The sequence below is a fragment of the Austrofundulus limnaeus genome, unplaced genomic scaffold (genome assembly GCF_001266775.1).
Source record: "Austrofundulus limnaeus strain Quisiro unplaced genomic scaffold, Austrofundulus_limnaeus-1.0 Scaffold1710, whole genome shotgun sequence".
Taxonomy (NCBI): domain Eukaryota; kingdom Metazoa; phylum Chordata; class Actinopteri; order Cyprinodontiformes; family Rivulidae; genus Austrofundulus; species Austrofundulus limnaeus.
In genome coordinates, this window is record NW_013954112.1 from 16,454 (window position 1) to 28,654 (window position 12,201).

At 40.6% G+C, this 12,201-nt stretch overlaps 1 protein-coding gene across 1 annotated transcript in view; it reads right to left on the reverse strand.

Annotated features, from left to right (window-relative positions):
* igsf3 (immunoglobulin superfamily, member 3) overlaps positions 1-12,201 on the reverse strand; it is a gene marked incomplete at its 3' end in the record, with an annotated part of 38,159 nt that overhangs the window by 14,929 nt on the left and 11,029 nt on the right. Inside the window, 1 exon segment of the mRNA XM_014033361.1 lies at positions 3,139-3,525. Coding sequence (XP_013888815.1) covers positions 3,139-3,525 — 387 coding nt within the window.

A 12,201-nucleotide genomic window follows, 5' to 3' on the forward strand; every position in this document is an offset into this window, starting at 1 on the left:
CCCTTTGTACGAACAAAAGTAAGAGAAATTTAGGATAAAAATACGAACATGTTCTTGCATGAGGCCCAATGTTAAGTGCTAGGAGAGGTTGATACGTGGTTTGCTTTTGTTCATGTTATTCACACCATGAAGGTTTATTAGGCAGAAGGCACAAGTAGCGTTAAAGATTCAGTTTAATTACATTTMATATAGCAGTGATCCTGCTGGTTGAAAAGCTTCCCTAAATGYAATTTTAGCAAATTTTAAATATATTTTGTGACAAATAAAAAAAGTTGGTGATAAAAAAAATGCCCGCTGTGGAACTTTAAAAAGCAAGCAGCTGTATGGTCAGGCAATTCTATTAACCAGAGCGAGATTTAAGTCCAGTTATGGAAACATCTTGATAGCTTAGAAATTTTGAGGTTCTGTGAAAACGTTATGAACAATTAACATCTTACCAGTTGTATATAGCTTGTTTCATTATTATTTTTTCAAACTGAGGTCGTTTGAAGAGTTATTTGAAACAGGTTGGGTAATATTTGATCATAACCTTTCCACAGAACCCTACATAAAACACTGAATGAATTGCCATTAAAACAATGATATTCTGATCAAAATGGAGTGTTCAAACACACTGTGGCCTTTTTTTGCATTAACAAAAGAAAATTAACTTTTATTTTAGATATGCTATCTAAAATAACTTAGAAACCCAAGTATTTCAGACATAAAAGCAGGAAAATGCAGTTTCTTTTKGGTAATATATTAAATTTGGGAAGATTTTCATTTTCTGAAGTCCAGCTGCACTCTAGGTTACATTTTTATATTCTATTTGTGACGATTTGAAAATCATTTTTAAGTCCAATCATGTCACTGTAATATAATAATAAGATTAATCATTTTGGGGAAAGTGGTTGCATGTTTCATAGCATTTGTTTTTATGTAAAACTAAAATTGCAGATTAAAGTAGCTCCTCACTTCCTCTTAGAGAGAATGGAAAAGTGTGTTTAAAAACTTTATTAGTCCACTGCTCATCTGATGCAAACTCATAAGGAACCAAAAGGAGGGATGGATGAAAATCACATCTTCTGATGCTACATTCCAAAGACAGCATGCTTCATAGTTTGGTGTATTAAAAAATAATCATACTGTATATGAGGCTAGAGGCAACAAAACAATCCCCTGCATCTTTTCCCAGAAGGAGGCCACCATGCTGTAAAAACGTGGGTCATGAATGAGTTTGCATCCTTGTGGTTGTGTTACGGTGGGAGCTGGTGCGTAGGGGGGTAACAGGCCTCGGGCTGCTCGCAGTGACAGCGAGAGAAGAAACAAAAATTTTGTGTGTAGGTCGTATTTCTCCTTTTGAACCGCGTGAAGCTTGTTCGCCGAGTCCACACGAGCACAGGAAAGAAGGCTCAGATCACAGAGCTCAGTGGCACTTCAGAGGGAAAGGATAAAAGTCTTCCCCGTTTTATATATTTCTTTTTCCCCACATCGTTTCTACGACCATCAGACATCACGTAGCTCTGGTTGACTCACAAGATCTTGTCCTCCTGTGAGGCACCGCCGCAGTCGCTTGAGAATTTGACTTAAGATTTCTCCGTTTTTGTTTTTTTCTCCCCCTCGGGCCAAGCTCTGCCTCCTGCCTCTCCTCTCACCGGTCCTCCTGATAAGCATGAGCCCTCAGTGAAAATGAAAATAAATTGCTTCTTATTTCTATTACAGTCCACTGAATAAGAGGGACACCTTTCATGCTTCTCCTTCCCTTTGTCTTTATTTTGTTAGCTTCTATTTCCTGTTGTCAAGGTTAGAAAAAAAAGCAGCTTTTATGTGTTTTGTACAGCTAAAACCGTAGTCTATCGAATTTCCTCTGAGTCATGCATGTTCTCAGTTGTGAATAAAACCCTAGTTTCTGAGCAACTTGTTTTTTCTGTTACCTTTTTCTTTAAATATTCTTTTGAACTTCATTTATTTCCCCATTTTTCTACTCTCCCCAGTAACTCCTTCCACGTTTTACTCTTCAATTCGTTTTTTTCTATTAACATATTAACAGTGCTCTTGTTTTAATATCCTACATTTACTCTTTCTATCAGCACCGCACACGTTCAGTTTGAGCTCTCATGCTTTGTTGTTGCATAAAGTCATCCATCAACACTCATTTATCAAAGGTGTTTAGAACTMRTCTTCCTTTGCCATGCCTCTGACTTCAGTCCAGCCCCTGTTGAAGCCTATTACTATTACTGAATCCACCTGTTTGTGATGAAGCACATGAAAGCATTGTGTGTGTGTGCGTGTGTATGTGTGTGTGTGTGAATAAGCTGGATAAATCAGGCATGAAAGAACAGTTTGTTTCACGTGCTGCATTTTTTTTCAAGAAGGTCCTTCCCTATTAACAARACCTTTTATGTGTGAGTGCTGTGAACAGCCTTTAGGTCTTTTGTTGGAAAAACAGAACCTCCCTTACACGGATAACCTCTGGAGACCGCTGTAAGCTTCGGGTCATTGTTTTCAGCTAATTTGACAGGGCTTGCAGCGGTCAGAATAAGGTAGTTGGCTGTTATAGAGGAAACATTACTTGTTTTATTTACCATGTTMTGTTTTGATTGTAGCACAGATGGTGGAAGTACAGTGAGAGGAGGAAAACACAGCGTATTCCAAAAARGAAAACGAGAGCAGGAAAAGTCTCAGGGGCAGGTAACGGAATCATTACTTAGGATTTTATTGGTTTGACTGTACGTGTGCACGAGTCCAGATACACCCACAAAGGGCAGCCCAGCTTGAGACGCTCCAGGTTCGCTCCAGCAGAAGACATTCATTTAGCCCAGGGAGTCACTTACAACGRCCTGGAGAGCTGGACGCCTTTTTTTCCGCTTCTTTTCTTTCTCCACGCTTTCATTTCATGGCTGTTAGCTCCATCAGTCTTGACTCTTCTGCTCTCCATTATCCTGCTATAGTGTTACCCCTCCCCGTTCCACCAAGCCAAGCAAATGGGAAGGACCACAATGCTGCATTACAGATCCTTAGCCATCCACTCAAACAGAAAACACATCAGAAATAAGAGCAGCATTWTCCCTTTCCTCTTAAGCTAACAAAAGAGCCCAGCCACGCTTGGAAAGATAGYTAGAAGGGAGGGACAACTCAGGCAGAGGATTCATCACTTACTAAGTGGTTGAACTGTGATCTGGACATTTCGGGACCTCTTGCTGCGGTCGATGAAGTCCCCAGTCGGTGTCTTTTCCCGCTCTGTGACTCGGCAGATGTACTTCCCAGCATCTTCGGGGCGCAGGCGCTGCAGCCTGAGCAGGTGCACGTTGGGACTCTCCTTCCGCACGGTCACGAGACCGGCGGCCTCGCGGTCAACGTAATCGGGGCCCAGGACGGGCACGGCGCTCGGGCCCACCACGGCCACCGGTGAGCTGCTGAAGACCCACGACACCGAGAAAAAACGCTCGGGGACGTTCTGCGCCTCGATGGTGCAGCGAAGCTCCAGCGGCTCACCGGCCGTGAAGGACCGTCGCTCCGTGCTCACCTGGATGCTGAAGTCTCGATCTAAACAAAAGAAGAGAAAAAAAAAAACAGTAAAAAAGCAATATATATATATACATACYCCATATTTATTCATGTATAATACGATCTCATGTATAATACGACCCCCCCCTTTTTGAGCTTAAAAAGCATAAAAAATTGAATCCTCAAACTTGCTCCAATTTCATACAGACCAAGATTTTTCAGCCTTTGCAGCCTTTATACATATCAGTAAAATGATCATTGGACTGTTCATTTTATTTTAACAACATATGTACTAAAAGGTATTTTGATAACAAATACTGTATATATCAGCTGTAGCAGCATCATATGAATTCTGGCATTTTACACATAGTCCARCAGGAMGCYRCAACACAAAAGRCAGTGACTTCACATGAGATTTGGGCCATCTTCAAGCAGATACAACCAGATTACTTCCTACTCGCGAGTGCCCCCTCTGGTGGGGAAACTTTTTCAGGGATACAAACTTTTTTAGAACACCGGTAAACGGCAGCCATTACAGATGGACATGTGTGTTTGTTGTTGTTCGAGCGGCGGCTCGGTCACACGCTAATGTCATTAGTTTGTTATCATTACCGAGCTGCAGGACTGCTCTCTCCTCCCCCCCCCTTTTTTTCACATCATGTCACCTGCTTGGATCTTTTACTATCTCGCTCTAAAGCATGGAGGAGTGTCACAGGTGAGTTCGTTTCAACTGCTTTTTACAACGCGGTCTCAGTTCCGCATTCAACAATTTTGCCGATATTTCAGTTAAAATACATAAGTAAAAATATTTATCCGAGTATAATACTACCCCCCAACTTTATGGATGATTTTATGGATTAAATTTTACGCATTATACTTGAGTAAACACGGTAATTAAGACATAGGAGTGGAAGTTTTTCATTAACATCAAACTTTTCGATGTTTAAAACAAATATTAATATCGGCATCAAGTGAAATGCTTGACACCTCTTCATTTTCTTAACAGTTTTATAAGTTAAAAGCAAGAAAAGATGAAAGAAAGCTTGTGAGTGATACAAGAGGAGCTTTGGCGGTGGCCAGGGATAGGAGGGGGTGGTGTACAAAGAGCATCAGTTAGTGCTGAAAAGAAAGTAATTAGAAACGAAGGAAGGCTGAGGTCACACGGTGCACAACTCCAGTAAAACTCATCTTCCACACAACTCGTCTCTACCTCCCTTCTTGGCTTCACTTCTGTATTAAAGAAAGGAAAAAATAACACCCAAAACATCTCATTAAATCTCTCTGCCTTAAACGAAGTGAGGCGCTCCCGCCGCTTCCTCCCGCACAATCTGAGACAACAAGGAGAGTAAACACTGATCGTTCTAGCACTTCCACATGGCTAATTAGGCTCACAGCCTGCACCTATATGTATGTTGCATGAGTTGGCATGTCCAGTTTTATTTGTTATAATCATTTTCAGATGGTATTCATCAGACGGGTGTTTATCAGAGACAGATGCTCGGAGTCTCAGTAGGGTGGCAGCCCTGAGCTCTAATTACAAAGACTGTCAAAAGGGTTTCTGGGGAAAAAAAAACATTCTTGCGGACAGGTTCAAAGGCTGCTCCTGTTATAGAGCGAGTTATTGAGGAGAATATGACAGGAGGTAAGGGGGCACATTGTTTACAAGTTCACAAACAAATTTCCACACTGTAGCTTGAGGCTATCGCAGCTAAATTAGACTCACATTCACCCCTATGGCCAATTTAAAATTACAGAGAGTTCAGATGTTTTAAAGTGAGGCTCTGTGGAAAGTTTCTGAACAAATCTTATTTTACTTGCTATAGATAGWTCTTTAAATGACCTCATTTTAAACAAATAGAGTTTAATCCTCATCAAATTAATGAGAACAGTTAGTCCGAGTGAAGCCAGGACAAAAGGGGATTGCTGCTGTCTTAAAACTCCAGTTTCAAACATTTCATAGCAATTCATGTCAACAGTTTTATAAGCCTTTCCACTGCCATCAATTTCTCATGATGCAAATATTTCATCAGAAATATTAGGCTATTCCTGCCAGAAGTRCCTGCTGTCTTTATTTGTACTTGCAAATAACCACAGAATGCTATGTAAATAACTGTGTAATGTGAAACTGACYGACACGTAAAAGGCTTTAAAAACAGTGTTTCCATAAACCTCAAGGAGATTTTTGAGACTTGGGGTTGTTTAAGGATGGCAGCAATCCACTTTCATTTTTTTTTTTTGCTCGGTCTGGCCGTCAGCGGGAGCGAACRTCACTTCAAAAGATCCGAGTTCTCACTTTATCCCAGCGAGCACGTCACTGAACTGCAAACCCAAGTAGTAAACAGGAATATAAGTAAGCTAACAAGCAAGTTCTAAACCAGAGGCAACTGTGTCATACACAAAAACACAGCTGTGCAGGACAAATCAATATATTATCTTGTTTTAAGCTTTAATTGTCCACCACAGAAGGCAGAAGTGTGTTTTATCTATGTCTCTGTGTGTGATCAATAGTTTGTTGTATTAGCAAAATTTCTAATGAACCACTACACCGATTTTAATAAATTTTAATAAAGTATAATTGAATGTAACTATATCAAACTTTTGGAGTCAACCACAGGCAAACAAAATTGTCTATGACCTGGCTTTTAGACAGGATTTTGGAAGAAGGCACCATCATGTACACAGATCCATCCTTGTCCCAGTTTACATTTTACATCTCATTTGAATCTTGTTTATGCAATCCTTCATTTAAGACATTTGACCCATAATTATTTATACATGTTTATAATGTCAATTCTGACACCAGTCATCTGGACTGTCGATGAAGGAAGAAACAAACAGAAATACAATTCCCTAATTTAAACATCGACCCCATTGAGAAAAGCTTATGATCAATAACTACATCTGTGGATATTTTAAATTCACAATAATTACAATAAAAATAACAATAGACATGGGGAAAATAAAATACAAAAAAACTATAAATAAATAAACATCTTTCTCTAACTTTATAAAATAATTGTGATCACCCCCACGCCACCTACAAAGTTGACCAAATTCATTAAAAGGAATTAAAAAATAAAAAAATAATAAAAAACAACTTACACATGTAAAAGTCTGTTAAATATCTACAACCTAAAGATTGGCACAGTGCCCTGAGGGTGTCTTGAGGCATCGCCAAACTAAAGAAGACATGGTAAAACCCAGCAGGGCGTCCATACGTTTGAGGTTAAAGTGTTATCTTAACTCCCCCGTGAAAAGACAACTCCGCCCCAAGGCGAAATTTGAAAAATGCATCAAAGTGGGTAGGGGAGGGGGGTTTAGAGAGCAGAGGTGTGGCCAGGACGAGAGAACGCAACAGGCAGCTAGCATTAGCATAATTGATGCTACATGGAGAGTGACCACAGTATCGCAGACAGTTACATCTCTAAACGGTCTGAAGTGGAGGATTTTTCACCCCCCTCTTCARCAGAGGCAGAGAGAGACTTGATCAAGTCAGCTCAGTCTGGGACTGAGTCGTGTTGGCTCCCTGGATCAGGACATGAAGCTCCAGCAGCCTCTGCTGAGCTGTCCGCCTCACACCACACCAGCACRGGACAGAGGCGGTGGAGCGCTCCGACAGCCTGACATAAAAAAAATAAAAGCATACAGCTGCAGCTGCTCACAAGATCYCTWGTTTAAATCAGGAATAAAAGRGTTGGGTCTTGTTTGACTGAAGTTTGGCCCATTAGGGCTGCAGCTGCCCCGCTGCCTTTCTGTTTTTTTCCCCCTCCTCCCCTCCCGCTGTGCAGGACGTACTGCTGGTGTGTGTGTGTGTGTGTGTGTGTGTGTGTGTGTGTGTGTGNGTGTGTGTGTGTGTGTGTGTGTGTGTGTGTGTGTGTGTGTGTGTGTGTGTGTTTATTTTAGAGTATATGATCAGGGTTAGGATATAAAGGCTAAAAAACATGAATGGAAGTCAATGGAAGGTCCCCACGGGGTCAAGAAACAAACGTGTGTGTGGGGAGAGAGAGAAGCGCAGCAGTCAGCTCCTCTCCCCACCCGAGGCTGAAGGTCAACAGACGATCATGCTAAGTTTGCTAACTGTTCCACCCTCTGACTGCTGCAGGGGCGTGGCTTAGAGAGAGGCTTTTATACCAGAACACAGCCGCTGTGACGAAACTGTGGAGAAGACACGTCACCGTGGAGAGCCATTAACCAATATGCAAATTAGCCTGCAGTACCACTGCTTTACCCATATGAGCAGCAAAAACACATTTTTAGACCAAATATTACAGATTTGAACAAATACGCACAAAAACTTCAAAATTAGCACAGAAACAGTACTATATAACATTTTAGACACATTCTAGACAGTTTATCGGTTAAAAAAAGGTAATTTTGGGGTAAGTTACTCTTTAAGGGTTCAAACTTGCTTGTTGGATTATGTAAATTTATGTGAAACAAGCATTCCCCTGACAGGTCTGCTGCAGTCACAAAAAATACAAAAAAATAGTTGATGGTTTATCATTGTTTGCCACAGTTTGCCTTCTGTGTATTTTTGGTTAAGAACCCCCAAACACTGGTCTAAGCTGGACAAAAAGCATTGGTTACATAACTGAAATTAAATCTAAGATAAATAGTGCTAATATCTTCCACCTTAAAATAGTCAATAAATAAAACAGCACTTTCCACTCAGGCAGTGAATGAATATATTTCGAGGTTGCACCACAAAATAAACATTTWTACTTAACAACGTCCATGATCGTGTCATTTCTTCATGTTGCCATGTGTTTTCCTGGACGCAGTTTTCTTTTAAATACCAAAGATCTTTGAAAATCTAGAAATAATAGTGTAGGAGTTTATACTTGTTTGCTTCTTGACATTGTGACCATCTACCGGATGAAATGATGTTGGTGGTGGGGGAGTATTAAATATGCATTTAGTCATATCAAACATGCACACACACACAAATCAACAGGACCAAACAAAGCAGCCGGATGCACAAATTGATGTATTGCTGTGAGGGAAGCAAAACAATGCAGGGATATTTTATTGTGATCAATGACATTGATCAGCAAGTGACCCAAATCATTCCACACTCAGCTCCATTATTCTGAGCATTTTAATGGGAAAATATGGATAGAAGATGGTGGAGCCTCACAGATCCTAGTCATGCTCATGATTAATTAATGTTAGATGCAGAAATAAGCAAAAGTAAGAGAGCAGGAGGGGGGAAAACGCTGTGAAGAGACGAGAAAGCCGAAAAATGTGAGGCAAGCAGGGGAACAAAGCAAAAGGTGAAGGACAAGGAGAAGATATGCTAAAGTGTAAGACACATTAGGATTCTGTCTGTTACTCCTCTCTGATGTCGGCTGTGGGTGATTAGCTAGTGATGAGCCCGTTTTGAGATCCACTCCATCTTTTATAATAGAAGCCTAATGGGGACGCTGCTGCTTCTCTCGTCTGTTTTCTAGCGTACTCTGTCAAATTTGCACCTAAACAGGTAAAACGCAAAAAAATTCCAGCTTTAGCCTAAAGGCATGCACACTGCACCCTCCTAATGTACCAGGCGCACAAAAAACAAGCCAGAACGAATATAGACATACAGCCAGGTTTAGGCACTCACATCCACAGCTGCACACAGATGCTTTATTCCCTTTGTCATGCAACAATAACTCCATCAATTATAGATTACAAAGTAGACAGAGTGACAAAGGGTGTTGAGAGCTGAGCWGTTTCGTTCCTTATGTCTCCTCCCTGAAGTAGGAAGAGCTCATCTGAAAGTTGCTTTTCACTACATCCGAGTTCAAGCTCGTCCTCTCATCCATTGCGGCTCTATCTGGGGCACCATCGAGTTTCATCAGTCCGCAGTGTTTCGGATGCTTAATGGAAAAAGGCAAAACGATTCCACTTTGAAGTGATTTGCTGGCATGAGACGCTCGCCACCGCGCGCCTGCTTGATAATGGAGCTCATGCCAAAGCAGTTTCTCACCCCCCCCATCCTTGGCCCTTTCACAAAAAATGCATAAAGAGGTTCTTTATGAATGTGAGACACGTCAGAGCGGACGTGATGGGTTCGGGTCAGCCGATAAGCTGTAAATGCTTGTAGGAAGTCATAAAGCAGCTTTTGTTACACGTCATTCTGGTCAGCGGTGAGGCTGATGGTATATTAGATCATTACCACATGAAACATCCTCTCCCACCAGCCTCCCTAGCACAATCTGTGTTTCTCCCACATACTTCCATCATGCATCATGCCACCTRTTAACCTATCCTTTTACACACTTCCTCTGTTTAAGTCGCTTCCTCTAAATTTGCTAAAAAGAGTGTCTTTTTCCACTAATGTGCTTCGACACAAACCATTCTGCAACTGTAGTCAAGAGGAAACTTTCCGAACCCTGAACCACATACTGCTTGAGGGAGTTGTTTGTGTGTAAGTCCTAAGTCTCCTATGTCAACCACCTACGCTATTTGAAACTGGTTAAATTTATTCTTGGATTTGCTTGTAATGTTGCCCATCACGCAGGCACAAACACAAAAAGTGGGAGTCTGTGGAGGTTTAGTTAAGCCCTTTTTAGTCAGCTAATGAGCTTAGCATGAGATACTGATCAGCAATCAGAGGAACTGTGCCCACATGCAGCCATGTGTGCCTGTCAAAAGGACAGAGGGGATCTAGACCAATGTGATTACTCCCTTTCTATTGCTCTCCCACACAAACGGCTCACYTTGTGGATTCCAAAGCACCGAGTCGTTCACTGATTATAAGGTTGGCGGTTCGATGTCTGAGCGTTAAAACGTCCTTGGACAAGACACCGAATCACAAGTTGCTCCCACTGGGCAGCCCTCAGCCCCTCCATTCATGTTCYCATACTGCTGAATGAGAGCACTACATGAATACATAATGAAAGACCAATTACGAAGCAGTTTATCTGTTAGCCTATTAAAGCTTGAGCATAAGGATGTATGTCCCTTAAAGGGAAAGCTCAGAATTTATGAAGTGGGGTTGTATGCAGTACGATAGAGCAGTCTGTATCTTACCTGCAGCAAATACCATTTTATTTACTGTTATTTAACCAGGCYAGTCCCATTGAGAACTCAGATCTGTTTTTCAAGGGAGGCCTGGYCCWGAAGGKAACCTATTGTACGTTTTTAGGGGTGGGAGAAACCGYAGTACCCGGAGAAAACCCACGCAAGCACAAGGAGAACATGCAAACTCCGCACAGAAAGACCCCAGGTCCAAACCGGGGATCGAACCCAGGACCTTCTTGCTGTGAGGCATCAATGCTAACCACTGAGCCATCGTGCCGCCAATCATGAAAAAACTTAAAGGTGGGTTATTTAGGAGTGAACTTTGCCATCTAAAACAAAACAAACAACCTAAAAAAKCAGTAAGAAGAGAACAAGTATTTCTTCCCTGACGTTAGACTGTATATCCCTAATACAATCTATTTTTCAAATGGGCAGACAACGATTAGTCAGTTTCCAACACAGTTAGTATTAAGTGCCTATAAAATATATATCCTCTTCAACAGAAACATTTGAGGTTTAAGTTGTTTTAGATGGCAAAAAACCCTCTGAAATGGGCCCTTCTGTGATTTAGTTTCACATTTGATCTTCTACATGATTTTTCCTCTTTTAAATAACACAACTGCTGCAGGTAAGATACTTTTTTCTTAGTCTTTTTTTTTTCTTATTAAAGAAAATAAAATGTCTGCACACCTGCAAAACAAAAAAAAAAGGTAACAAAACTTAGCAAAAGCATACATATATACATTTACACACATAAACACCCTCCTATATACACCTGGTGATCATTCAGAACCCCTCGGATCTGAACCCATCTGCATGTGGTTGTGAGCAAGCATAAATATACAGGATTTCTCCAACGGAGTGTAAAGTAGTGACTGTGGGGGAGTCCCAGAGCCGACCCCGAAGGCACGTKAGGTAAGATACTGACTACTTACAGCTACMTCATGCAACCCTATCTAAAAGAAAATAAGAACAGTTTCTTTAAAGGAAAAATATGTTTACTTTAGCTAGTTTGGAGCAAATTAAGCTTGGAGACGGTAGGTTGCAGGAAACATCTGACAGAAAATTACTGGTATTCCCTTTATAATAAAGCCCTTCAAGTTAAAACACTGAACAAAMCAGTGACTAATTWTCAGTTAACTAATAATAAACAAGAKACAGATCAGYAGTTATTTTCTAATGAACTAATCATTAGGTACAGATTAGGTAATGGTTCATCAGTTGGATCAAAACCATGTGTAGCAGACTATAAAATAATCTTTAACTAATTAGGACCTAATTAAATAATAATTAAGCAGCAGTAAATCCCATTTTCCTTCTGTTCCTATGTAAGAAATTAAATCGTTAATTCTAAAGTGTTACCAAATTACTGCTTGTAAGATTGAGATTATTCTTCCCAGTTATCAATTGTTCTAATGACATTATATGGTTTAGTTTAGGTCAGTTTCATTTTCAACAAGAAAAAAAAGGCTGGCCATTCCTTTGATGTTGTGGGCTTGAAATATCTGCTATATGAAAACTTACAAGATGTTCATAAGAAGCCAAACCCAGTACTAAACCTTGTTCTGCTACTTTTAATTCATTTCTTCTTCTTTGATGTGTTGAGACATGAACTCTCCCATAACAAARTAAAAACAGCTGCAGTAAGTGCAAAACCCTTCTTTCAAATGAGCCATTTTCATCAGCTGCTTTCAATGCTATATATATATA